Source organism: Melozone crissalis, unplaced genomic scaffold, assembly GCF_028551555.1.
Source record: "Melozone crissalis strain CALT ecotype California unplaced genomic scaffold, PUWL_Pcris_2 ptg000019l_1, whole genome shotgun sequence".
NCBI lineage: Eukaryota > Metazoa > Chordata > Aves > Passeriformes > Passerellidae > Melozone > Melozone crissalis.
The window spans coordinates 26,854,066-26,876,865 of NW_026535797.1; the positions used below are offsets into that span (position 1 = coordinate 26,854,066).

Consider the following 22,800-nt stretch of genomic DNA (forward strand, 5'->3'; position numbering starts at 1 on the left):
AAGTTACTGCACCTGGCAATGCCAGGGTGCATCACTGGCACTGGCCAGGACCAGAAGTCCAAAAGTGCAGCACCCCCAGCAGCACTGTCTGCTCACCTGTGACACAGAACATGTCTGAGTCCCTTCCCTGTGTCTGACTCCTCGGGCTTTTCTCCACATTCTGCACCTTCACAGTCTGTTGCTTGTGATGAGCAGTTATTTGTGTTTGGGGAAAAGAAACCCAAAACTGATTCTTTAAGTGCTAGGAGTGCTTCACAACCCATGGCCCTGGAAATAGCTGGCAACTACAAATACACAGCCCAAGCAGCTGTGAGTTAAATCTAAAGCACCATGGGGAAATTAGAAATTGTTCTGGTTTCCTTCCCTTTCACACATCTTCTGTGGCAGCTTTGAGTGCCCTCTCATATATCAGTGACATGAACCCTTCTGCTCTATTACCTGATGAAGGTCAGAAGTAATTAATCAGAGCTACAGCTTATGTTTTACACATGAAAATGGGCAAGTGAGGTTAATTAAAAAGTGTTGAATTTTATTTGGGTTTTCTTAAATTTTAATTTGACCAGGGTTGGGATATATAGATAGGTGTCGTGTCCATTAGCAAGGTAAATGCAATGATGTGTTAGGGCTAAAAAGTTCTACACAGATCACTCCAGAAGTTTACAAAGTGTGCAGTGTTCAACATTCATGGCTGCTAAAGGAGACTGATATTAGTGTGGAAGGGATGTGATGTTTATGCCATGAAACAGAACTGTTTTAAGAAATGCAATGGTTTTCTTATAGATAATTATTGTAAGTCATATGTCAGTAATTTAGGAGATCAAACTGAAGTTGTTCTAATTAAGCTAAATTAGCTGTTTGGTTCAATTATTGATATACAGTTCTAGGACAAAAGTAGGTTTAACTGATTCTGCCTTTACACAGGTGGTAACATCCTCCAGGAATGATCAATCAGCTCTGCTTCAAAGCATGAGATCAACGTAAGGCCAGTGCAAATGGAGTTCTTTACCTTCTACTTTTTCAATCTTGAGGTAACATCCAGGTGAAGTGTCACATTTTTGCTGTCATCTGGAGCACCTGAAACCGTCCTTAAATACTGGGACTGCTGTGGAGTCTCACAATATCCTGCAGATTCAGGATTAGAAAAGACAACAAAAAAAATTGTGAGGTCTTTAACTTAGAAAGGCTAGGAAGATGAAAAAGGCTTGATCCCCACCTTAGAATCAGGCACAGGACTGGGGAAATAAATAACTGGTCCTATCCCAGGAGTGACTGGCTGGGAGAGCCGAGGATGTGAGCTGGGATGTAAAGCCTACAGGAGAGCTGTGTATATTTTCTAGGCACACTGAGAGGAAGGAGAGCTGTGGCTCTGCCCTTCTGGCACACAGTTGTGCTGCCCACCCCACGCAGGTTTAGTGGGAGGGGAAGGGTGGAGAAGCAGAACTGCCTTGCATTCTGGATCCACACAAAAAAGCAGTGCTAAAGCTTGACACAGAAAGTCTGTGCTGCTTCAGACTCGTGTGGGCAGGGGTTTGTCTGATATTCAGAAAGTGCAGTTTTGATTTGACCTTTTTCTGCTCTGCTATTAACAGTATGGAGTATCTTCTTGTGATTTGGCAGGGTTTCAATCCATTTATGAAACAGTTAAACTGAGTTTCAATGTGTCAAAGAGGTAAGAATGTGATTTTATAGAGAACAGTATTATAAAAACAGCCCTTCAGTTTTTAATTGGGTACTCAGTTTTAGTACAGGCATTATGCAGACACAAAAATAGGACTTTCAAATGAAGTGGGATTCTAAGTGTATTATTACCTGATTTGCATTTAAATTAGTGGAATGCTGTTTGGGATATTCTGTAGAGAGCCACTGCTTCCTCTCCTTCATCCTAGAAAAACATCTTTGAAAAATCAGGCCCTGCATGCCCTTCAGCCCTTGGCTAGGACATAACTGGGGGGAGCTCATAAAGGCTGTGAGCTCTATCAGAACAAATCTCTCAATAAAGCTTCATTGCAGTTTTACATGGAAAGGAAGTTTTGCTGTTACAAGGGGAAAATAATGGATTTCAGCACTTTGTTGGTCACTTGTATGGTGAGGTTGATGCAACACTTGGCAGCAGCTGTTCCTGGCTCGTTGGATCCCCTCAGAGGTCAGAGTGCAAGTGCTCAGAGTCCTCACTGGGGACAGACAGTGGCCACACTGTGCCTGGCACTGGGTGCTGTCTCATCACAGTGGGATTAAGTTAACAGCTTGTGTGACAGTGGTATCACATGTACAAAGTCCACTTCAATAATTCACAGGGAGAGATGAGTAAAAGAAATTCTTGATTGCACGAGACCTGTCAGCAAAAAATAATTTTGCTAGTGTTTGCTTCCCTCAGCACTTACCTGGGGCAAGGGGTGCCAGCACTTCCATAGTGAAAGTACCTTCTCCTGTGGGATGTTTCTGATACATCTCCTCCATGAAAAGTGCACTTTTCACTTTCCTTCCATCACCTCTCATTACACTTGTCTGAATACTCACTGAAAGCACAGACTTCCTTTCAACGAACTAAAAAGATGTACAACAAAGTTTAGTTGAATAATTAATAGACAATATTTTGTCTCTTTAATCAAAGACCATTCTACTTCAAAAGAAACAAGTCCTCACCTTTCTTACCTCTGACAAATGTGACTCAGACCTCTGGCTTCTGCTTCCCACAGCTGGGTGACAGCCAGTCTGAGACAGGGACGGGGAGGAAATAGAGGCTCACTGAGCCATTGCATGGGCACAGCACTTCCCTGTTCCTGCTCACTGACACAGAGTACTCATGTGGAAGGAAACTGCATGTCCTGGTGTCTGTCTCCAAGACTTGGGAGTGCCTGTGCAAGATGCATAAACACTCTCTGGGCTCTGACTGCCATGAACTAGACCAGACCTGTGCAGGGACTGCACCTGCCTGGGCCCAGAGCAGCGCTCTCCCATGTGAGAGGCAGGCAAGGGCAGAGGCAGATCTGTAAGAAACATTTGGACACTTTTGGTGCCCAAACGTTGGCCAGTAGTCAAGCAGTGTTTTCAGTCCCACAGTTCCATATACAGGTGTGTAAATACTGGGGAAACACTTTCCCTTGCACAGGGAAGGAAACACAGAGAGCTGCATGCTGCTCTCCCAAGCAGCCACGTAGCTCAGTGTGGCAGAGATGTGGCACAGCATTCTTAGCTCAGTAATTACCATTCTGTCCTGGTTTAAGCCCTTGGAACCAGGGGCACAGCCTGATTGAGAGATGGGCATTTGGGGAGCAGCTTACTGCTTCTTTGAGTTACAGCTCCTGCCTCCCACGCATGCCCTACATAGTGAAGGCATTCACCTCTGAATTTTTGCAAAACACTTTTTTTGAAACACTTTTGTTTGTGTCCCCATAAAGCAAAGCTTTTGAGCAAAAGGTTTTTCTGTGTCTCTCTAGCGAGCACTGAGAATAGAATCCAGCCTCCTGCTGCTGGGTATGAGTAACTCTTTATGTCCTCTTACCTTGGCCTCAATTTTAGTGACTGTTTAATTGGCAGATACTTGCAGGACATCTGAAAAGAGTATGCACATATCAGATATATCTTCCTTTGAGGGTCCTTGTTACCTCTGCTAGGGCTCTTTTGTTCCCTTTCTGTGTTGAGATCAAAGACCCACTGGGATGGAAATCCTGTGGTCTCTGCAAGTCAATGCTTTACACATACTGTTATGCCTGACAGAGGCTGCCAGCACACTTGCTAGATGCTTCCATGCCCCAGCAAGTCTCTTCTGTTATACCTTCCATAGTCATCATCATTTAACAGCTTAATGAAGATTATTGGTCTGATTTTGAAGCAGTTTAAATCTCAAGAGTTTACACTGGCTTCTCCTGGATTTGTGGGTGCTCTTCCTGCAGGTAAATAAAAGAACCCATTTTTACATCCATACCTACTGATGTGCTTTAACTTTAGCCCATTGTTCACAGCCACATTTTCCTGCTCTCTCCCCTGGTGAATGTGGAGGGTCTCAGCAGCTGATCTACCTGCCTGAGTGCTGTAACCAACACCAGCTCCGTGTTTGTGCTGCACCAGGAGATTCTCCTTTGGCACCTGCCCTCACACTCTCACATTTCACAGCAACCCTGCCTGTCCCTGCCAGCTGCACTGCAGTTCTGACCAGGTCAGCTGGTGCCCATCACATTTCTTTAATTACCTTCTGGCAGCTTGTTACATCCTGATGTCAGGAGAGCTTTCTGCTGCAAACAGAATAAACTGAGTTCAACATCACTCTCACATTCCTTTAAAAAGCCTCCTTTCATCCTGTATCACCCCCACGTTCTCTCTTAAACATGGCAAGTATTTAAAAAGTGAAATATTTTTCAGCCCTGAGAGACAGAAACCCAGCCTACCTACAGTACAATTTTTCACTGTTCTTCATCTCTTACAACATGATTTAAGGCCTTTACAGTTTTGAGTATTCTAATACTGCATTTTTACAGGAAGAATGCATCAGTCTGGAAGGATCCACATCTAAAATGTGCAAACAAAACTGACAAGACAAAAAACTTGTTCAAACACTTTTTATTAGTTAAAAAAAAAATTCCATAATGCCTAGAGATCCCAAGTGCCAGTGCATATGGATGCAAGACACAGATTTGTGAACCAAAATATACAAAGCAACTGGGAGGCCAGGAGGGAGGCTGGGAAAGACACACAGCCCAGTACACACCTGCACGTTACTTACAATTGAGGAGTCTGGCTTACATATATTGTATGGCTGGTTTATGAGGCAAGTGCAAGACTACAGAGCTGAATGCAGTTAGTCTATGGGCAGTGGGATTTTCCTGTTGTGGTGTCAGCTAATACTTCCATGTATGCTCTTGGAATGGTCTCTTTTGAGCAAGAATTCCTTAACTTGATGCATCACCTCCAGTTTCACCCTGTGAGAGAAGACAAGTAAGAAAATAGGTAAATATTTGGAAAACATAAGCAAATAAATTTGGGAGAAAAATCAATGCTGACAGTCACCATACAAAACCCCACAAACAGCTAAAAACAATGAAGACCATAGGTGATGCAGAAAATAAATGAATTATCCATTCCTTCTGGAAACCAGACACACTCCTGGTGTAACTCAGATCTCTGGGGAAAACAAGTGTGTGAATTCAAGTCCAGTTAATGTGGGGCCAGGCTCCACTGGCAGGAGTGTCCTGCTTTGTGCTCCTGGGTGTGCTCCTCCCTGACCCAGCCCTGCTGCAGCCCTGCAGCCACTGGGATTGTGGGGCCCATTTCTGGGACTGGCAGTGGGGGGTGATGGCTGGAGGAAGGTGGGGGATGCAAGATGAGACTTTTGGGAGCTTTGGGGACCATGAAAACAGCCCGAGATTCAGAAAGGCTGAAAACTGTGAGGTCTGGGTGCATGCAGTACTGGTGGAAGGGTCAGACATAGGCCTTAACACTGAAATCGTAAAGGAAATACCACACAAGAAGCATTTGCCCCTGTTGTCCATGTTGGACAAAAAGTCATCCTTGTTCAAGAGCTGAAATTGGCCCAGAGACAAATTTTTGAACCAGGGCTTCAGAAGAACGTTGCAGGTAGAACAGTTAAAAAAGAAAATGAACTAATTTAAATACAGAAAATCTGTAGAAAAACTTGTTATCTAAATTTCTTGGCTGCAAACAGGAAAAAGTGATTCCATGTGATGCCAGAACCATAGGACAGCGTTCACTTTAATATGTGCATTTACACCCCAAAATCAACCCAAATCAGGCAGCAGTTTGCAATCTGTCCATCTGTCACTCATGGAAAATTCTCAAGATAAGGAAATGGCGAGATTGAGAACAGAAGAGGTTTTTGTCCAACAACTCAGCAAAGTGGGAACAGTGATGGGCTCCTTGCCTGGCAGCTCTAGAACCCCAGGTGGCAAGGGGGACATTGTGCCAGGGGAAGCCAGTAGCCCGACAGAGGCAGGGGGTGGCACAGAGGGCCCGGGGCAGTGGGGATGTGGCAGCACTCACCTCTCCTGCTGGGGCCCCCTCTCCCTCCAGCCTGGGCTGCTCCGGCGGTGCCAGGTCCTCCTGCCAAGTCACAAGCAACATGTTTGTCCCTGCTGCCACATGCAGAGTCATCACCCTCACCTTAGACAGGCTGAGTGACATGGGGGTGAGCATTACACACACAGGCAAATTAGCAGCTTGAATAGATGGCAGATACTGCCTGAAATCCATTTTTGTTGTGCAGCTGGTTATAGCAGATATCTATGAAAAAGCCAACTCAATGTCTTACAGCCTGGTTTAGGGTCTTTTTCATACAGAAAATCAGCTCTTTTTCTGTCATTGAGACCAGAGTTTTGACTCCATCAGTGTGAAGAAATTTGGGAGCAACAAATAAATTTATGTATAGCAAGGCTATACCCAGCCTTTCCCCACATTATCTTACCCTGAGCACTCATTGCACAGACTAAATTGAATCAAAGATACAGCAGTACTGTGGTGTTGGTAATGTCATGCTACAGAAAAAATATCCTTATCAAAGGATAAGCTTTTTTTTTTGTTTGAGTCCAAGAATTTACTCAAGTATTTTGGGCTCTTCTAGCTACTTGCCTACATCTTTCAGCTACCTTTCTATTCACAGAAGAAGAGAAAAGGTTGCATTACCAGGTAATTATGTTAAACACAATTTGGCCACATGGGAAGAGAAGACAAAATCCTGACCATACTGGATGTGCACAGGGGATGGAGAGAAAGCAGAAATGCACCTGGGTGGAATCAGTCAGTGAGAGTAAGGGGAAGCAGATGTAGCAGAACCTCTGTAATTTTATTTGACTTCACCAGAGAACTCAAATTACAAGGCTTCTCTGTTCTCTTTGAGCACACATGCCCAGCAGCTCCCCTGAATGACTCTCACCCCATATGAAGTCAGGGCCACCATAGAGGGAACCAGAGACACATATATTATGGAAAGGAAAAGTCAATTTTGCATGGAAGGCAAAGTTATGAATTTCAATATTTTGGAAACACAAGGCCACTACTTTGCTTGGTGGTGCTGCTGATGCAATGCAAATCAATGTCCCTGACAAACCTACTGTAAACAAAACTTTATGCTCCATGTGTTTAGGGTACTCTCTTTTCCTTTTCACACATGTCCTTACTTTCCTGTCCAGTCACAACTGTTCTCATCAGCAGGATAACATTTCTGCCATGCCTGCTGCTTTTTGCACTGAATTTGGGAAAAAAAGCGATGTGAAGTAAAAAGGAAAAACAGATGGAGTTACATAGATACAAGGTAGAGCCCATGAAAATTTGATCTGGAAATTGAACTTCAGATCCATGTGTGGCAGCAAGGGGAGCCAGGAGGTGGAAGCACTGCAACCTGCTTGTCCTACCTATGGGCTTCCTGTTCTCCATGCAAGCCACCGTAAAATCAATCCACTGGAGGCAGAAAATAGCCAAAGTATGAGCTGCAGCCCTGTACTGATGTCTGTCACAGCTGCAGGCATTCCTCCATCTCCCTGCTGAGGCCAGAGCTGATCAGTCTGTTTATGGAGAGCACTATGGGCTGCTGGTGTCCTTGGATGAGAAGCACAGTGTGACCATCTTCTCCTAAGGAACGTGCTCTTAACTCGCATTGCATTGTTGGCTGAAATGATTCTTGCTGCTACCAACTTGAGCTGTGTTAAGCAAGCCCAGGTAACCAAATGACATCAAACTGCACATCATGGAAGCCAGTTTCTCCTGCAGGGAGACCTGCAGCTCCTCAGGAGAGGCCACTGCTCTGATGGAGCCGCTTGGTCACAGTGTTTCTGAGATGAGTCAGCTCTCCTGCTGCCAGCAAACAGCTCTCTACTCTGAATTTATGGACGCTCATCCAGCCTCAGGATCCAGCCTGCAGCTTTAAAGCACTTTACATTTGCATTCACATTATACTCTGCATTTCTATACCTTATAACTCAACAGTGCACATTAGGCCAAAGCAGGTAAATATCCTCAAATTGTATTTTGAAGATTTAAAAACAGATTTTTGACTATCAGGTGGAAAGGAAAGAAACTTCCAATGGAAGCCACTGTCAATAGCTGCAACAGCAGGTATTTCACAGTGTTTTGCAGGTGGAGTTACCAGCTGCTGTGTGAAATTGTGAAGGTCAATCAAAGGCAGCTGCCTCAAGTGCTGAGCTGCGTTGGGAAAACTGGGGAACAGCTCACAGTTACACAAGGACCAGTGCAGCGCACTCCATCTTTCCACAGGGTATGAGCACCTATTGTTCCTGTGGGCAGGGAGCCTGGCTCTGGTAGATGTGAAAGAGTCCTGGGAGAGGGACACCTTTCTCAGGACCACCCTGGGGATGCTGTACCCAAGAGCACGGGGTGGACTGGAGAATCCCTGTTCAGCTGTTGTGCTGCTTCTCACATCCCTCAGATTGTGCTCTCTGCCAAGACTGCTCCAGAAGGCTAAAAATCAACCATCTATTTTTAGAAAGGGAAACAACTGAGTTTCTGGAGGGTGTTTCTAGGCTGTGTTGGAGGAGCCAGCACAATAGCAGGATGAAGAGGTGTCAGGCTGTGTTAGGGATGGCGCTTCACAGCTTTTTTCTCACGCGCTTCCACCCTGCCCGAACAGGGAGCAGGAGGTGAGGAAGGGCTGCATTCTCCAGCTGGGTGTCACCTGGCTGGGGATTTCAGGCTCTGCTCAGGAAGACAACATCCAGGGCAGGACCATGTGGGGTAGGGGTCTCCACTTTGGACAGAGCCAGAAATTCCTGGGCACCAGCTCCAGCTATAGCACTGACTCACAGAACAATGCTGGGCAAGAAACAAGGGGCGAAAACCCAACTTCCTTGGGGGGCAGACAGAGTTTTGTCATTCCTGTCAGTGCTCATCTCCTCATCAAAAGGGGAAACATTTTCTCAGCTAAAGGCATGTTGAAACCATGAAACAATTAGTAATGCTCCACCTGCTCTTAAAGGGAGAGCCCAATATTTCCTCTCAGAAATTAAATACTTTCTTAGAAAAAATATTTTAAATGGAAATAAAATTAAATATTTAGTTTGCTATGGGCTATTTTCTTCCGGTTTTGGGTGGGCACTTGAATCTTTTTTTGCTAATGAAGAAAGAAAAGTGAAATACTTGAACATAATAGTTAAATGAAACACAAGATCTCAGAACTCTTTCCAAGAACAGTACATAAGTTTTTAAATATTTTGTGTGTTTAAAAATATATTTTATGTGGAATATATACACCACAGGAAATCTCTATATATAAAATACAATATTTCGCTAAGATTATGAAACAGAGGTACATGTTCAGCTATCACTAATTAAAAACTCAACAAATTAAGACCTGCCATTTAAAAAAAAATTCCTGTGTAATGGTAAGGGATTTTAAATAGACTGTACTGTAGGCTTCTAGGTTCAGATATTTTAATAAGTTGTTTTAAAAACTGATTTTGAAAGCCCAGAAATAGTGGAAGAAATTAATTACAATTTAATTCCTCAGATTTCTCATTTTCACAGGTTCTATGAAATTTACCTTTTCAGCTCTTCAGCAACTGACTTGTCCACTGTCTGAGTTCATATATGAAGTAGAACTTATATATTTTTGTCTATACTATCTTGTAGGCCAGTGGGAGCTTTGTTGCTCTCCCCAAATATTCAGACATAAACAATCTTACTAAGATTATTGTCCTTATATAACACAGAAAGCAGTCCAGATATTGGATGCTGGAATATACTCATCAAATCTCAACAAATTCAGTGGCAAATAAGATTTCATCATCATCATCATTATTATTATTATTATTACTATTATTATTTTAAGGCTGAGAAGCCACAGAGGTTCACTGGCAGCGTAATGTGCTACAAATTCAAGGCCCTCAAAGGGACATCAGTTGCGTAAAGTGGAGAGGCTCAGCCTCCTGTGGTGCTCCTGACCTTGGCTGCTGGAGCAAACACGATGCTGCCTGGCAGCATCCCCAAGCCACTCCCTAGGAGAGCCTCAGGCAGCCTGGCAGGTCCTGTGGATGAGCTGTCCTGGACAGGTTTCAGGCTCAGAGTGATGCCAACAGCTCTGACTAAAGGGTCAACCCTTGATTAAAGTGAGTGGATCCACCAACAGAACAGACAGAGGGGCGTGCAGGATTCCTGTCTTACCCTACAAATCCAGGCAGTCTTTTGTGATGGCTTTGTTTTTATCCAGCTCACAGCCAGACTCTTCTGAGAGTCTCCTGGGACTGCTTATACAAATGATACAGATTTAATGTGTGTCCTATGGGATTGCAGGGGTACAGCCTTGAGCCACGGAGCACATCCATGGTCTTGTAGGCTTTAAGGCTTCACCAGTGCCACTAACTCAACTATTTTGCATGGGAAAATGTCTGCCTGAACGCACTAATGAGACTGAGAGGGGAGCACAGAAAAAGTGCCTATAAGGCTGAGTGCCCCAATCCATGCTGTTTGTGCAGTCCCCCGTGCTCCATGACGTGTGGAAGGATACCACTGGGATGCATCACTGCATCAACTAACTACAGGGAAGCTTGAATACAAAGGGGAACAAGTTTCAGCTATTTATTCTACCTAATAGTTGGGTGGTTCGGCTGTTGGTTTCCCTGCTCCTCCTGCTTAGCAGCTCTGCCCTTGGTGACTTCTCAGATGCCCTTGGTTGCTCTCTCCTTGTGGCACTTGCCCAGCCCAATATAACTTGGACAGGAAGGTCACTCCGTTTCTGCTTCTAATTCCTTCTTTGTGACAGACTGCCTCTGCATCAGAGGCATTGCAGGGTGTAAGTGAGGGGAATTAAGGCCATGAAGAGCAGCCTTTCCCACTCAGGATGTGCATTGTTATGAAAGAGATGAGCCATGGCATGGGTGCGGCCACGTGCGCCAGGTTAGGTGCACAGAAACGCTGCGAGCCAGAGAACGCGCCCAGCGGTTGCACATAACTGACAAATGCTCATTTAATTCATGGGCTGAAGTAAACACCAGATCAGACCAATTCAAAGTGACAGAGTCATGAACCGACAACTAAATCATAAAAACTGACAGGACAAATAGATCTAAAGGGAAGATTTGGATGGAAGGTGTAGAGAAGCATCAGTTACTGTGGAAATTGTTCCAAGCCCTGAGGGACATTTTGAGAGCGTGTGTATGTACACGGGCTTGTTCCAGCCACGTGGTGTCTGCATTGCAGCAAGCTCTCTGCTGTGTCATACAGACGAAGCATTAATCCTCCTCTAAGACAGGGATATTTAGTGGGTGGTTATCTCACTGGAATCTCCTAATGTCCACCCCAGGGATGAGGATGGGTGCAAAGCCACAGACAGAACACATTACTGACTGGTTTAATTCCTTTTTGTGTCAGAAAAATTGCAGAGGGTTTATAATCTCTTAATTTACAGATTTTTTAGCTGATACTTAAAAACTCCTCCAAATGAGTCAATTCTTTCTTGTACTCAGCAGTGACCAGGTCAGTGCCAAAGCCCTGTCAGGCAGTGCCAGCACAACTCAAGGTTGTTCTCATCTGCTTGGCACCCCTCCATAGGTGTAGGGTTACTTCAGGCCCATTTCCTTCTGAGTGCTCCCCCCAAGGACAGTGAGGAACACCAGCCTGCCAGGGTGCCCACATTTCAGTGCCTGCTGTGATGCAACAAAGGGCTAAATTCTTTCCCATGGCCAAAGTCACCATCTGATACACCTGTACCCCACGGCTATCCTGAGCAAGACTTACCCCAAAACCCTTAGAGTAGCCCCCTCTTTCCTAATGTGTGCCTGCCACTGATCCCAGCTGTCAAATGCACAGACTAAATGTCAATGAGCTCTCAGTAATTGATATTAATAGTGGCAATGGCCAGCTGGGGGCATGCCTTCTGGGCCAGTGGAGTCCCCAGCCCCAAGTCACCCCGAGCACTGCTCAGTGCCATGCATTCACAGATCCCTGGCACTGGAACAGCCCTTCTATAGCAGGGAACAACACTGGAGATAGTTGAAAACCCAAATAAGATGTTGGCAAGCGCTCTGTGCAATTAGAAAGAGGGAGGATAGTATGGAGCACAAACAAATCTCGGGATTGGATGCTCTCTCAGACTTCTGGGGCTGAAATGCTTGTGATTATTCCAGGACTGCAGGATTATAACAGTGAATATTCACTGTTTAAACATTTACAAGCTATGCATTATCACTCTTAGTGTATCTCCAGTGGGTCTCCCTCATGCATTACAGTGCCTGCTGCTGCTATTGGCAGACTCTGGATGAATTTCCATTAGCAAATTGTGTAACGTAATAGGAGCAGTTCTGGAGAAAAAACAGCTGGTGCTGAGAGCCCAGCACAACTCCTTATACTCCTTTCAGGGCCCTCCCTCTGGAGCAGCTTTGGCTCCATGGCAATTATCCATTAGCAGTGGGGATGGCCTCGATGTGCACGTGGAACCCAATCTTCTGTGTCTAGCTGGATCTGAAAGGTGTCTAGCTACATGCTAAAGTATGGTGAGTATGAATAAAAGATTTGCATTCCTAAACTGAACTAATCCAGCAGAACAGATGAACCCTCTTCCACAGAAACAAATGTTTTTCCTGAATTTTTTTGTCCTGTGATTTTCCTTGTTTTTCTCCTCCCGTTTTCAGTCTGCTGCCTCAGCACCTCTGCTGTTTGGCATGGCACTGTATCCAAAGCAGTTTCCTGGCTCCATTCAGTCTGCCCTTTGGCATGTGACACATCCTAATTTTTTAGTTCTTAATCAATCTCCATTTTAAGTCTAAGCAATTGGACATCAATGGAAGACATCAGAATGACAGTTCAGATGCTCTCTGGAAAACCTGCATTGGTTTAAACTCTGAAATCAGCTGTAAACTGTAGCTGTCAGTCTTTGAGGTGGGGTTCTCACTTAGGAGGAAAGGAGAAGAGGATTGCTGCTGCTCAGTCCTTGCTGGAGGGGAGATAGCTTGCTATCTGCAGCAAGGATTCCTACCATCAGCAAATTCCTCACTCTCCTGGGTCAATCACCCCACGGTCAGTCAAAAGGTAGGAAGGGAAATTCTGGCCCCATGGAATTAGGAATCACTGTTTGCACTCCTGCAGCCTAACTGCTGTTCCCAGTGGGAATAGAGATTAAATTTATCCCAAGGGCTTAGCAGAACTCCTGTATCTGCCCTGTTCACATGCTTTCAGGAGGACATTTTGCGTCACTTGAAGCTGCTGTTCTCTTTTGTTAGGCTATTCTCTCAGGATTTATATGCTGTGTAGAAGTTTTGTTTCACATCACAATGTGTTTATGTGCAGGTCAGGAAATTAATCAGCTGACTATCTGAACAATTAAAACAATTTTGGCCAGCCTGGCTTCGCTTTGATTCTGGGTTTGGGTTTGCTATGACTCATAAAGCTCATGTGGCCATCAACAGCACTGGTCACACTCTCTGAAGAAGGGAAAGAGAAGGGCTTACCAAAGAGCTGCCAAATATTGGCCTCCTGCTGCACAAATGGGTGCTGTTTGTTACCAAAGCATCCTCTCTAATGATCAACACTGCCTTCATCTAAGGAACTGTTCTGCTCCTTCAGACTCCCTTTAATCCCCTCACTTGAAGCAGCCCCGTTTGTTTCAAATTAGGCTGGAGGACAGAAGATGCCTTGTCTGAACCTGGCTTAATCCCTACACAATTTGGGTCACACGGCCTTTTATCAATAAGCACTTGGTTGTTGTCAAACCAGCAGGAAGCAGAGCAGCAGGGTCAGGCTTTCTGCAGGAACCAGGCTGTGCCTGGCTTGCTGCTGCCCTCTTCTGCCTCCAGAGCTGCCCTGGCCAGGCCAAGCCTGTGCCAGCACCACATAGGGGTGAGGGCAAGTGCAGGCTGCCGTGCCTTCCCACTCTGCACATCCCTGAGCCCTGACTCAGGCCAGACGCTCACTGCTGCCCACACACATTTCTACTCGAGCCCCTGGGGAAAATGCTTTTCTACATCCGTAAGAAAATGGAGAGTCAGACTGTTGCCAGCAGCGCCCACTGATGGGACAAGTGACAATAAAATAGGCACCAAGTGATTAATGGGTCCGTCTGAACAGAAGAAAATTCTCTTTCTCCCATGAGGGTGGTCAAACACTGGCACAGGTTGCCCAGGGATATTGTGGAGTCTACTTCCATGGAGATGTTCAAAACCCACTGGGACAGTTTTCTCTCATTGGCCCTAAGGGGGTTGGACTGGATGATCTCAAGGTGTCTCTTTCAAACGAAATGATTCTGTGACTACATTAGGCACTATATGATAGTATTAAGTATTATACAAAGGCAGATACTGCTGAAAACCTTTCATGAAATAAGTAAAACCATGAACTGTAAATGTTTGCAGGTTAATCCAAAGGCTCTTCTGTCCTGCCCATCATAGAACAAACAAACACACCTTTTTTACAACTCCTGTAGTGGCCACGATGGTCTCTGCTCCTTCTACAGTCTTGTTTGCCACTGTGTTCACACTGGCTACTACAGCTTCTCCCACCACGTTGGCCTGCTCTTTGGTCTTCTCAGCAACTGCAGTTTCAACAAAAGCAGAAAAGTCAGCAAACTAGACACTGCCAGAAGGCTGCCAAATTCCCTGGCATGACAAATGATTGCATTGAAGTAAAAGAAGAAATTAGCCCTGGTGCAGTCCTTGTTTGGGTTTTTTAGATGAGATCACGTCTGAATTTAGATTGTGTATGTGAGGATTTTTGTCTGGCACAAAATGCTGCTTAGAGAGCAGCACTGCAGCCTGTCAGTCTTTGTGGGCAACCAGAGAATGAAAATTTCACTGCCAGATACTAAGAGACAACAGTGTAAATAAGGTATTTTGCATTGCAGACTGTGCATGACCTCTTCCAGGTTACTTTCTGTTTGATTTAATACCCCGTGGCAGAAAACAGCAATAGTTACGAAATTCTCCAGGCAAAGGATCCATTCATCTTCCTTCAGGACAGTCCACATGGCTGCTCCTCCTTGGAGCTGGGGTTACCCTAGAAGGGACCTTTATGTCCCTGACTCTGCAACTGCCAGACAGGACCCTCCCAAAGACCACAGTTTTGATGCAAGTAAATCCTCTCAGTGTGCTGGGCTGTGCACCTGACATTGTGAAATGTCTAAATAGCTGTGAACCATCCCAGTCTGCCAAGTAACCTGTGTTAGATTTTTTTCTGACCTACTCTACTGATTAAATATTTTCTCTGACCTGTGTCCACTGCAAATGCCAGACCCTGAACCATCACTCCTGGCAAGCAGCCTCTACTCATCAGTGGGAAGGTCAGGCAGATCAGTGGTGTCCCACAGAGACCTCCCCCTTGGCAGGGGGGACTGCCTTCCCAAGAGCTCCAACAACCACCACAGACTTCCACATCCCTCTCGGGCTGTGCTCTTACCTGAGGTCACACTTTGCACTACACCCTCCTTGGTCTTGGTGCCTGTGAAAGGAAACACAATCCATCAGTGCTGCCTGGAAAGGACACCCTGACTTCTGGACACAGATGGTTTCCTGCTCTCAGGAAGTGCAGTGAGGAGACAAGGTCCTGCTGGTACCTCCTGCTCAGACACAAACCATTTGTAGAGTCAGAAAAGAGACCAGCTTCCCTCCTCAGTAAAGCCAATGAGTATCTTTGTGTTGAGAGTTGGAGAGCTTCAACAGCAAATTCTCTGGAAATGCTTAGACCTGAAAAATCTTGATTATAAAAAATTGTTCCTGCAATATTTCCAAAATGAGCAGTTGAGTAGTGGTAAATCAACTTTAAGTTACTTGTAAAAATGACTGTAAATAAAATCGCCTGGCAACATCTCACCTACCTCACTCTTGCAGGACAAGGAGACACATCCCTGACTCTCCCCTGCCTTTCAGCAGGATACTTGGCTGTACTGGTCATTTAAAGTCTCATTCTATACCACTAATAAAGACTCTGGAGTAACCTGAAACTGAATTTACAGAACCACCACCTACCTCCTACATACCTACTTACTGGATTCCCAGTTTGGTGCCTCAGCCTAGGCTGCAAGTGCCTGCTCCCAGCAATGCACAGAAAACAGATGGTTTTATCTCAAATTATGAAAATACACCATATGTGTGCTTACATTGTAATTTATCTCACTGTTCTTAATGCAGAAAAGCTAACAGGATGTGAAGGCATTCAGTTTGCAACACAAATAGCCCTGAGGAATAATTAATCTCTGTGATTTTCCTCCATGCTTGAAGTGACAAGCTATATATCCTTTGTACTTGATATTGCTGCAGATAAGTTAAATCATATGGCACATGGGCAGCCCCCATGGTAATTAGGTGCTTTACACATTAAAAAAATAAGGAATCAAATTTATCTCTCCTGGAAGTTAAATAAACACAAGCCAAAATATTCCACTGGTCCCACTTTACTGTATATTGCAAATCATTGCACCTATACACAGCTTCTCTTCAGGTTTCCCATACTGATAGAACAGAAGGATTTCTATGGCCAACTATCAAAATGATAAAAATGGACAACAACCAGGCAGATTTTTGACTCCATGATAATGGAGCATCCACAGGTGGGGTGCGAGAAACCAGTTACAAACCACAGCTCATTTTCACTAACAACAGCCTGAGAAGGAAAACAGGTGCAGTGCCCTGATAACAACAGCCCAGCTCAGTGCTGTTTTGCCTGATACATGTTATACATTATTGAATGTAATTCTCAATTGTTGATTTATTTTGGTGGTTGCAACGCCTGCCTGGGGCAGAACAAAACTGTTCTACTACAATATGCCCTCAACATTTCATTCCACCCTCCCAAATGGTCTAAAAAGTCAAGAAATGAAATCTTTGTACCTTTAATTTGTTACTGCTGTAAGCTGAGTTCCTAGTGATGCACATGACACGTGCACTGCTGTGAACTGGATTTAATGATGGTGCCCACGATACACAAACGTGCAGAAGCACAGCCCTGAGCACAGCAGGTGCAAGTCTCAAGCCATGAATGTGAGCCCCTGAATGGGCAAACACACAAGGTTCAATTCAGACACCATCCTGCTTCATTTTCCCTCCCAGCAGCATTCCAAGAAGAGATTTGCCACAATATTGGTTTGACATACACGGCTGTCTCATACCAGATTCAGATCCTCAAGATTAGCCCTTTGCTGGTTTTTGGTCAAACAGCAGCTGATAGTAAGCACAGTACATGATTTGCTGTACCAGCCTTTCATGCCTTTGCAGTTTTGCAGTAAACACACTTAGTGAGACAAGAGCTGCAGTTTTGTATGTTTTTTGCCAGACTTTTAAGGTGACTATCTGGGCTCAATTCTTTACGGGGAGGAGGAGTGAGCAGGTGCTATATTTGTGGATGGAAATTAATTCCAGAAAGGAGGGATGCAGCTAGAAGGAAAACATCTGAATCCATTTCATGACAGAAGCAATGTCATTGGGAAGAGTCGCTGCCGCAGCCTGGGGAGAGCTCGCCTCATCCTCCCGGCCCAGCCACGCCCGATGACTCAGGCTCCCGTCCATTATGCACCGCATGAAACCCGACCGACCTTCCGAGCGCTCCTGCCAGCAGCCCGCATCTGTTGAATCAGAAAGCAATCACCTGATGCTCAATCTCATTTCACTCATTAGTCCTTGCCTGCAGCTTGTGTACCCAGAATTTAAAGTTCATGCATCCTGCCTCTTCTGAGTGCTGTGAGTCATCTGCAAGTGCTTTGGGACCGCCAGGGTGTGACCGAGGTGGTGGGGTGCTTTGCCCTGGGAGAAGGTCTAGAGCAGAGAGAGATATTTTGATGTGCATGAAATCCTGCAGGAATCACTCAGTTTAAACATAGCTTGGTGTGTTGAGGCTTTCTGCAACACACACAGTTGAAAATCCTTCTGGAAAATTACAAGTGCATTTTTTGCTGAGGCTTCCTGACCTACAGCATGAAACAGTGCTAATGACTCAATACTCTGGTGCAACTTTGCATTAAATTCATTAGTTAACTTCAGCATCACTTACACCCCCATTCAAACCAAATTAAAAAACAGAGCCCACTGAACCATCTGCTGGGTCCACACTAACCATGCAGGGATCTCCTGACACCTTGGCACACTCAGAGGCTGTTGGAATTTGGAGAGCAGATGGTGATTTCACCAAGCACAGAGGCGACCCATGATACGGGATTCCTCCCTCTCCTTTCCTGCACTCTTTTCTCTACCCCATGGGTTCAGCAAGGGCAGGGGCACCGCATTGCAGGCTTAGCAAAGGAGGCAGGCATCAGCCTGGCATGGGCTGTGGGAGCTGAACCTGGATGGATCAGAGGGGGGACGAGGTGGCCACAGTGTCCCAGTGGCGCTGTTCACTCCAGACAGATGCCTCTGAGTGAGCATTTTATTATTTTCTTCTCCTCAACAGCAGCAAGTGACTCACCAGACGTGGTGGTTGTGCCCAGACATTTGGAATCCTCCTCAGAGAATCAGCAATGAGTTAACACAAACCTGAGTAAAAGTCAGGGATCCACTTCATCCATCCTAGGCCCTGGGGATTTTGTTCTCTTTCCTGAAGTTCTCAAAAGACCCTTGAGGTTCAATACAGTATTATTCTCTCCTAGCATCCAAAAATTCAAGTGTCATCACCTAATGCTCTAGATGAAGCTGCTGGGATAGGGCTCTGCAAGGGAAGAAGCAAGGAAGGAACAGTTCAGGTCTCTGATTTACTGTTCATGGGCACAGAGTGACAAAAGGCAGCGTGAACAATAGACTAATCACTCCAGTTTTAACCAATATACCACACCTCCACCTTCTCTGGCTATTAAAACAAAACCCCCATTTTCTGAGCTAATTAGCATCTGGTCTTTATTTTTCCTGCCTGTGAAAGACTGAATTTTCCCTAAAGGGTTGAGCTTCCCAACAGGAACTGAATCAGACCAAGGCAAAGCTCTGACTGGTGCGTGACAGGGCAGGAACCAGCAGTATACCAACAAACCAAACCAATAAAAGGAGAAAGCACTTAATCCTCACCTTGATCCTTATTTGAGCTCATTCAGAGATTAAGGTTTCAAGGATTTTAGTTTCAGGCTCATAGAAAACTTTATTGAAAAGATTACAATCTCCTAAAGAGACCTCTTGGCTCAACAACAAAAACCAGGTCACAGTATGGAGCTGTACAACGTGACTGAAAAGAGATGTGAGAAATTATGTATAAAAACTCTGAATAACCCCAGCACAGCTCAGATCTGGAAGCAGGTGCCACAATGTGACACCCACATGTGATATTTCTTAGACTGGTGTTTCACTTGCTGTAGTTACTTTTGTTGTTTACAGGAATGCTGCTTACCTTTTTTTCTTGTGGGTCAGCTTCAAATTGAAGTGTGAACTGTTACATCCATTCATTTCCAGCATGTCAATAATTAAGTATTTAAGAATTCAAGATAAAAACATGATCAGACCTGCTACATACAAATTTTGTATTTTATTTGTAACATACAAATATATATCTGCAGCTATTGTCAATAGAGCAGTTTTAAATATAGTAGCTAAGTACAGCTGTGGATGTTGCAGTAGGACGGCAGGAAGAGCCTGCATGTAAACTTTCCTACAAAAAGAAACACTCTCACATCCAGCAAAAATAAAAGAGTTGTGTGAAATGCAGTAATCAGCAGTGAGATAATCAGTCTTGGGAACCTAAGACTCTTTAGTTTGTATTATATGGAGTATCTGACCATCCAGCCATATAATTGCATGTGCTAGATAAGTGGAGATAGTGGGTTTCAAGGGTGACCTTGAAAGGGGAAGTTTCAGCCCATTAACTGTGAAAGAGGTCTCTAGGCAGGACATCAGGCACACTGTTTTCCAGATCCTATTCTTTGGGCAGAAGGAATTTGGGCGTTTCTTGCAAAGCAAGATTAATGTGTGCATGGGCAACGAAAGAGGTCGGTGAACAGGAGAAGGATTCAGGACAAACCCATTTGTTTGTGGGGAAACAGATGCATCCTGCAACCCTCTCACACTAACACTGTTGGCTCCTCTCAGGGACCTCCTCAGTGAGTCCCTCCCAGCGTGGAGGTGAGGCAGAGACTGGCAGTGCTCGTTTGCCTGGAGAGTGCCTGACTCACCCTGCAAACAATCACCGAACAGTCAAACAAACCTTTCACCTGGGCACCTGCTCCTTAACATCATTCTGCCTTCCCTGGAGTCATGGTTTCTATGTCTAACTTACAGCTGGGGAAACTGAGGCATGGGGAGGCTGTTGTGCCCCAGGTTTACACAGCAATTCTGCTGAGCTCAGGATCTTATCCAGACTATCCTGCTAGTCACTCCCAAGCTTCAGCCACAATATAATTTTCCCAGACTTTCTCAGAGACAATCTACACAGCTTTTCATGCTCAAAAGTAGATCAAAACTAGTTCTCTCTTACCTACATACATTACCCCTTCTTTGGTCTTCTCTGCAGCCTCTGTCACTCCCTGCTTGGTCTTTTCTGCAGCAGCCACCACACCTTCTTTAGCAATGGAGAAACCTTTCTTAAAGACATCCATTCTTGTTGCTTGTTAGGGTATTATCTGGGATGATCTGAATGAGGGAGCAAAAGCAGCAAAAAGCACCTCAAGGCTGGGACTGCGAGATGCAGCCTTACCCTCGGCAGATCTCAGCTTCTCTGGCAGGCTCTGCCTTTGCTCTTCCTCCTGTGCTGGATGAAGGCAGTGTGGCAGAGCTCACAGCCTCGCTGGCTCTTATTGATGAAGTGTGCTGCAGTGTAGCCAATGCCCGTGCACAGCTGATACTGAAATATTAATGATACGGATCTGCTTGGGAGCTTTAACAAGGGAGGGGGAGAGGAGGACGATGACAGCAGTAGGTAAGGAGCTGTCTGGAGAATTTCCAGACAGAGAGAGCTTTTAAAATGTGCTGCAATGCTCTCAGTGAAGGATGGTCTCAGTGAAGAGGGAGACTTTAGCAGAAGAGCTAAGTTCCTGAAAGGGCATCTCCCCGAGGCTGCAGCAGGAGCCAAACACCAGGAGCTCTCCTGGGCCCCAGAGGGTGGAGAGCACGGAATGCTGACAGCAAACAAACAGGGTCAAGGTTTCTTGGTCGGCAGTTACCAGAACCCAGCCTGCACAAAATGGTAACAAGAACATTATTTCTAGTAAACCCTGATAAAAAGGGAACCAGCTACGGCCTGGTGCTCAGGTGAAGCGAGCTTGAGGTCCCACCTGCTATGTTTTGTCAAGTGTGAAGTCATGCTGTATAAATTGTGGGGTTTGCTCAGCTGCATATCCCATTACAACAGTTCATTTCTGAAAAATCAGACGCCTGTTGGGGGAAATCCTGTTTCCTATTTGTTTCTCTGGGTTGCTGTAGACAGAGCCCTGCTCTGCCGCCGCAGAGTGAGACAACATCTCACACCAAACACCATCCCTCACGTCAGAGCTGGTGCTGCAGAGCACAGCAGGGTCAGAACAGCCAGCACAGACCTGGCTGGGGAAATCTTACAGAGGATACATCCAGCCTCAAGGCCTGGCTAGGAAAAAATACCAAAACATGATCATTAATCACAGTTGGATATTCTAATGTACTTGCAGTTAAACACAAGTTAAAGTGCTTTCTGAAGTAGATCCTAAGTGGCCTAAATCTGTTATTTCCCCAACAACAAAATGAAGTTCAGTGCTAGCTGTGAAAGCAATCGCTGGTGCAGCAAGGTGATTTTTTATTTATTTATTTTAATAGTGCCAGATGTGAAACTATGGAAGCCACACTGCATCAGCCTTTGAGCCAAAAGCATGACCTGCTTTGGCTGTTTTTCTGCACCAGGCAAACAGAATATGAAATTCAGAGGCTGAATTGCATTTTGGAAAGATAGCCCACTACAACATCATGAAGTGCAATGGTCTGCAAGCCACTGCTGCTACAATTTATCAGCCTGGAAGTGTCAGATGGGCAATGACTATATAGAAAAAAGTCTGAACAAAAAATGTTGTATCTGTAGGTACATGCAGACATGTACACAAACAGTTCTTACTCTGGAACTAAGAATAATTCTTCAGTTTTTGGAAGTGTTTTTCTTCCCTCATACTGAAATTATTGAAAAGCTGTTGATCTGGGAAATAACATATACAGTTCTTAATCCTTTTCTCTCAAATAAGTCTCCTTACTTATAAATGAAGAACAAATTTCCATCTGAATATAAAGGAGCCAAATCTCTGTCAGACTAATGAATTTATCAATTGTTAATTTAAAAAAGTGCAGGAATCAGAGGAAGGCCAGCACAGCATACCAATTATTATAGGAGCTCACATAGCTCCAGAATGCTGCAGCAAGAAGGGGAAAAGGTTTTTCTTACCATCTGTCAAAATTCCCCCTAGGTGGTTGTTGCTACGGCTGGTGCTCCTTCCTGCTCCCAAGGTGCTCTCAGATTGAAGATATCTGCACCTTACTGTGCCATACAACAGAGGTTTAACCTTGCTGCTCCTTGAGACAGTCACAAAACTGCCATTGATTTCACCAGGCACAGGCAAGAGTCTTGTTTTAACTACATTTATTTAAAAAAATGAATTTACCATCTTTGGGAATTGCTCCAGGGCCTATTTACTTTTTCACCATACTTTCAAAGACTATTAAAGCAGAGCACAGACATTCCCAGGGTTATGAGTTTTGCTGGTATTGTCAGGAGAACACCAAGGCTGATAAGGCTGAGTGGGAAGGGTATCTTGATTTCGTTCAGCTATTGTTCTGTCATTGTGATTTGTACAATTCAATTTTACGTATTTTGCATTGCTATAAAAGGTAATAAATACATGAAATATCAAGCCAACCTGGGATGTGAAACATGAATCACCACCAGACTGAATTAGCCAATACTCAAGTGGGATACTCCTTTCCTGCCTTCTCCCGT

General features: G+C 44.8%; 1 protein-coding gene across 1 annotated transcript; it reads right to left on the bottom strand.

Moving 5' to 3' along the window:
* Positions 1 to 4,542: 4,542 nt before the first annotated feature.
* On the bottom strand, positions 4,543 to 20,661 carry SNCG (synuclein gamma). Its single transcript, XM_054277181.1, has 5 exons — positions 20,326 to 20,661; positions 15,343 to 15,384; positions 14,355 to 14,482; positions 5,995 to 6,054; positions 4,543 to 4,916 (listed from the first exon to the last, which is right to left on the bottom strand). The coding sequence occupies exons 1-5, from the start codon at positions 20,444 to 20,446 to the stop codon at positions 4,887 to 4,889; spliced, it is 381 nt and encodes a 126-aa protein (XP_054133156.1). The 5' UTR covers positions 20,447 to 20,661; the 3' UTR covers positions 4,543 to 4,886.
* Between the last annotated feature and the right edge of the window lie 2,139 nt (positions 20,662 to 22,800).

What these genes read in the sequence shown, in the direction of transcription:
- SNCG (XM_054277181.1), bottom strand. Translation starts at nt 20,446, where the DNA reads ATGGATGTCTTTAAGAAAGGTTTCTCCATTGCTAAAGAAGGTGTGGTG. An exon ending in CTACAGGAGTTGTAAAAAAG is followed by an intron (nt 6,055 to 14,354) that starts GTGTGTTTGTTT and finishes GTGACTTGGCAG; the next exon opens with GAGGACCTGGCACCGCCGGA. An exon ending in AGGGGGCCCCAGCAGGAGAG is followed by an intron (nt 4,917 to 5,994) that starts GTGAGTGCTGCC and finishes CTTCTCTCACAG; the next exon opens with GGTGAAACTGGAGGTGATGC.